Source organism: Nematolebias whitei, chromosome 18, assembly GCF_014905685.2.
Source record: "Nematolebias whitei isolate Nwh7 chromosome 18, NemWhi1, whole genome shotgun sequence".
NCBI lineage: Eukaryota > Metazoa > Chordata > Actinopteri > Cyprinodontiformes > Rivulidae > Nematolebias > Nematolebias whitei.
In genome coordinates, this window is record NC_056515.1 from 5,606,166 (window position 1) to 5,610,665 (window position 4,500).

Here is a 4,500-nt window from a genome sequence, read left to right on the forward strand (position 1 = left end):
TAGCTACATCACTCACCCCAAGTTTCTATTCTCCCTCTAAATATTTGTACTCAGTGAAGTGATTTTATTTTATTTTTTTTCATCCATTCAACCTCTATTTAGACAGGTTAATCCCATTGAACCTCGGGGACTCATTTTCAAGAGATACCTGATTTTTTTTTAAACAAAGAGTAATTTAACTACACACACTGTAAGTGTTCTGGTTTGACTAAGCAGACCTTTGCTTAGAGTGATTACAGCATTTATGTTATCACAGTAGTGATGGGTTGACATTTTGCTCCAGATAAGGCTGATCGAACTTTGTTAGGAGGTCGTGCAGACATAAGTAAAAGAAGATTTTCAGGTCTCTCTTGTAAATGAGTCCTCGTGGCTCAATGGGACTAACCTTTATACATAAAGGTTAAAAAAAAAAAAAAAAAAAAAAGTAGCTCCTTACAACATGGCGGCCATACACTCACCTTGAGCTCTCAGTGGTCGTTCCAGTGTTTCTGTAGTTCAGTGAACGATTCTCCTTTAAATTTCAGTCCGCTCTGGTTTCCGGGGGTTCTGGCCCGCCCTCTTGCCGGAATACAGAAAGCTGCTTCTGGTCCAGGTCTTGTGACTTTCCTCTTGTCTCTCATCATGGTCTCTCTGCAGGATTTTGCTCTGACTCTGCTGGCTCTTGGTCTCTGTCAGGGTTTTCAACCCAACTTCCACCATGAAGAGCCGGGGCTCACCGCAGAGCCTTCAAAGTTCGGCTCTCTGTGGCCCCTGCCGCAGAAAATCCAAATCAACAGTGTTTCCTTCAAGTTAAGTGTGTCCACCTTTCAGATCACTGACGCTACAGAGTCTTCAGCGGGTCCAAGCTGCAGCCTGCTGCAGAACGCTTACAGAAGGTCAGTCAGTTTTTATTCACAGAGCTCTGCGTCGCGGTGCGTTCAAGGACCGCTTTCACTTTTCACTGTGCCTCTGCAGGTACTATGAGTACATGTTTGGCGGCTCTAAAAAGCAGAAGACGAATCAAAGCAGGAGGTCTGACCCGTCGGAGCTGACGGAGCTGCAGGTGTGGATCACATCAGCTGACTCTGAATGTGACGGATATCCGAGCGTGGCTTCTGACGAGTCATGTGAGTGTCTGCTTCCTCGTGCACATGATCACCGTGAGCTGATGGTGCTGCTGCTACAGGTGGAGGAAGACTCCACCGAACACCTTCGTCCTAAATGGAATGGGACTTGTTTGTCCTGCTCCATTTTACTGATGAAAAGAAGATTTTCTTGAATTAAACTGTAATGACATGTTAATGCATCAATGCTGGAACAGTTCTAGATCTGTCTGCAGATTGCTCACTCACCAGGTGGAGACAGTTTAGGAATAAAACGTAACAAAATCAAGGGACGCTGCATTTCATTCCACAAATAAATGCATATCGCCCACTGTCTTTCAAACCAAGAGATGTAGATCTCTCACTACTAACTGAAGGACTAGTAGTCTTTCAAATGTAAATACATTTATAAACACATTTGATTATTCACTGTTATTTGTTGTAAAACTAAGAACTGCTTGTGAAACACATAATCTGTCAGAGCTCAGCCTTATTGACTTTAATGTGTCTTGTAAAAGATAAGCTGACCCAACCAGTGATAAAATACCAGTTCAACAGAAAGCTAGACCAAATATTTACCTGTGATGAAGTGATGCGGGAAGACAAACGTCTTTATCGTCCTCTGTAGGACTGAGCTCAGCAGCTTTAACTGGGTCTAAATCCTTCAGACGCTGACTCTCTGGCTGCTTTTGGGCAGAAACAAATGTGTCTTAAGTCTGTTTACTACTCCCATATTTAATTAAATGCTTGTTAGTAAAATAAATGGCGCCGTTTAGGCATTTTCTAGTGTTGGAGCTCTGAGTGCAGTTCAGTCCCTCAAAATGGCGACACCTATAAAACGGAGATGAGTGAGCATGTGACGTCCATGCAGACAGATATGCAGCAAATTAGTCTGACTGGTTCTTTTAGCCTCCATGAACTTTTGCTTATGATACTCAAATATAGTTTAGTTTTAGCGATATCAGAACTTTCTAAACAAAAGTTTCTCTGAATGTTTTTATTTTGACGAGCTGAACATTAACTGAGCCTTGGAGGCAGTTAAACATATGTGCAGGTATCTTATCTGTGGAGTTTTGCTGTTGCTCAGTTTTGTTTATCCATCCATAGATTATCTTTACTCGCTTCTTCCTTTCTGGGTCGCGGGGGTCACTGGTGCCAGTGTCCAGCAGTCACTGTGTGGACGGGGATACCCTGGACAGGTCACATGCTTATGACAGGGACACGTTTTGTTTAGTCTTATCTTGACGTACTGCAGATGGTCTTTGTGACTAACATTTTTATTACCTTTAATTACACAACCCTCCTTGATTCCCAGCATATAAAAACACGCCTGTTTTCTCTGGCACACACTGTCATTTGATTTAGTATTTTATTGTTCTGTTCTTTTATGTTTTTATTTTAATTTATTAACCTTTATTTCACCAGGCAAAAACCACTGAGATTACACATCTGTTTTGTAAGGGAGGCCTGGGTCTGAAGCAGTCGAACATGCATGTTTTTGGTCTGTGGGAGGAAACTGGAGTACCCGGAGAAAACCCACGCATGCACGAGAACATGCAAACTCCACCCAGAAAGAACCAGGTCTAACCGGGGATTGAACCCAGAACCTTTTTGCTGTGAGGCAACAGTGCTAACCACTGAGCCATCGTGCTGCCCATAGTTAAAAAATTTTATAAATGTTTTCATGAAATTACTGCCATTGATTCTTAATTTTAAGCCCTTTGGTAACGCTGCTGTTTTTAAATGTGCTTTATAAAAAAATTGACTTGACATAAGAAATCAAACTGCAGCTTCCTTTTAATAAATTTAAACTCAGCTTTTAAAATGATGAACTAATCATCCATCATCTTTTACACACTTCTTCCTTTTTGGGTCGTGGGGGTCACTGGTGCTCATATCCAGCAGTCACTGTGTGAGAGGCGGAGGACACCTTGGACAGGTCTCCAGTCCATCACAGGGACACATAGAGACAAACAAGACAAATCATCATTCACTCTCTCACTCACGCAGCACGGAGAGAACATGCAAACTCTACCCAGAAAGGTCCCCGGCCGGGATTTGAACCAGTGACCTTCTCGCTGAGAGACAGCAGCTCTTACCAGTTGCGCCACATGCTGCCTGTGAACTAATCAGTTGAGCTAAAAAAAAAAGAGGTACCAAAAAAAAAGACAAGACTGAAGCAGAACTAACCCAGCCAGCCCTCGATCCAGCTGCTCTGACCGCTCTGTGACCGTAGAGCGCTCTGTTCTGTTGGTGATGCAGCTCTGACTGGGAGGGTTCACAGAACCCAGGAGTGTTTTGCTCTGATTATAAAAGTTTTGTCTGTTTCAAAGTCTGTGACAGATGTCATGTAGTCCTGAAACGGTGTTGGCTGCTTGGCCCTGAAGGGACTGTCTGAACATGACCCATAGACAAAATGTGATCAAATGTCTCACAGCAGCCACAGTGGGATTTATTTTTATTCTCTGTTTTACTTATGAACAGAGGAGCAGAGGAAAGCACAGAGCAGGATTAACACAGATTAAAGCTCTGGTTCACCCACCGTAAGGAGCTCCTGCCAAGTTTTCCACCACAGGAAATGCAGCCATTTGTGAAATGTGCATGTTTGTGTTTGCAGATGAGCTGGTTGTGGATCAGCCGGTCGCAGTCCTGAAGGCACAAAAGGTGTGGGGAGCCCTGCACGGTACGTGTTCGTATGTTCTGTGACAGTGCTGAGTCAGCATTATTTTTCTGTTTATAGTCGTGTAATTATGTCTATTTTTTGTTGTTTTGTTTTACTGTAGTGGTAATAACCATTCTTATATTAAAATTATTACACCAGTCACTTTTATATGTTTTTACAATTTTTGTAATTTTTATCGTTGGGTTATATTTTTCACATTGAAAAATAGATGAAGATGTCTTCAAATTCTTGAAATACTTTTCTATGAAACTTTCATTTTCCATTTTTATCATGTTTAGCTGATTTTAACTTTTGGCTGCCGTTTTGCTCATTTTTTGTTACTGTTGAAAATGTGTAATTTATCGTTTCATGTTGTCTTTGTTCTAATATTAAAATATAGTCTCCTGATGCATGCTCAATAATCCAGGTAGAAAAATCCAAAAAAGTTCAATCTGGTCCTCTGGACATTCAAAACAACAAAAAACAAAACAAAGCAAAAAAAATATAGAAACGTTTCGTCTCTCATCCAAGAGACTTCCTCAGTCTGAGGTGCTGTATTCAGCTCAGTCTCTTAAATAGCACCTTCTCAGAGTGGATCAACCAGTTTTGCTGCTGACAACCAAAACCAGCTGCTCACATGCTCAAGAAGGACCATCAGCCTAACAATGGGTCATTAGCACCTGATGGCTGTTTACTGTTCACAGAGGGTTGAGTGATACTAGCAATCACAGCATTGTAAGAGGGGGACAGTTGAAC

At 41.8% G+C, this 4,500-nt stretch overlaps 1 protein-coding gene across 1 annotated transcript; it reads left to right on the plus strand.

Annotated features, from left to right (window-relative positions):
• Positions 1-621: 621 nt before the first annotated feature.
• Positions 622-3,765, plus strand: LOC119425016 (beta-hexosaminidase subunit beta; the record flags this gene model as incomplete). The annotated part of the gene is given in 3 exon segments (XM_037692537.1): positions 622-875; positions 955-1,106; positions 3,700-3,765. Coding segments are annotated over 3 exon segments (472 nt in total), but the record flags the coding sequence as incomplete, so codon positions are not given.
• Between the last annotated feature and the right edge of the window lie 735 nt (positions 3,766-4,500).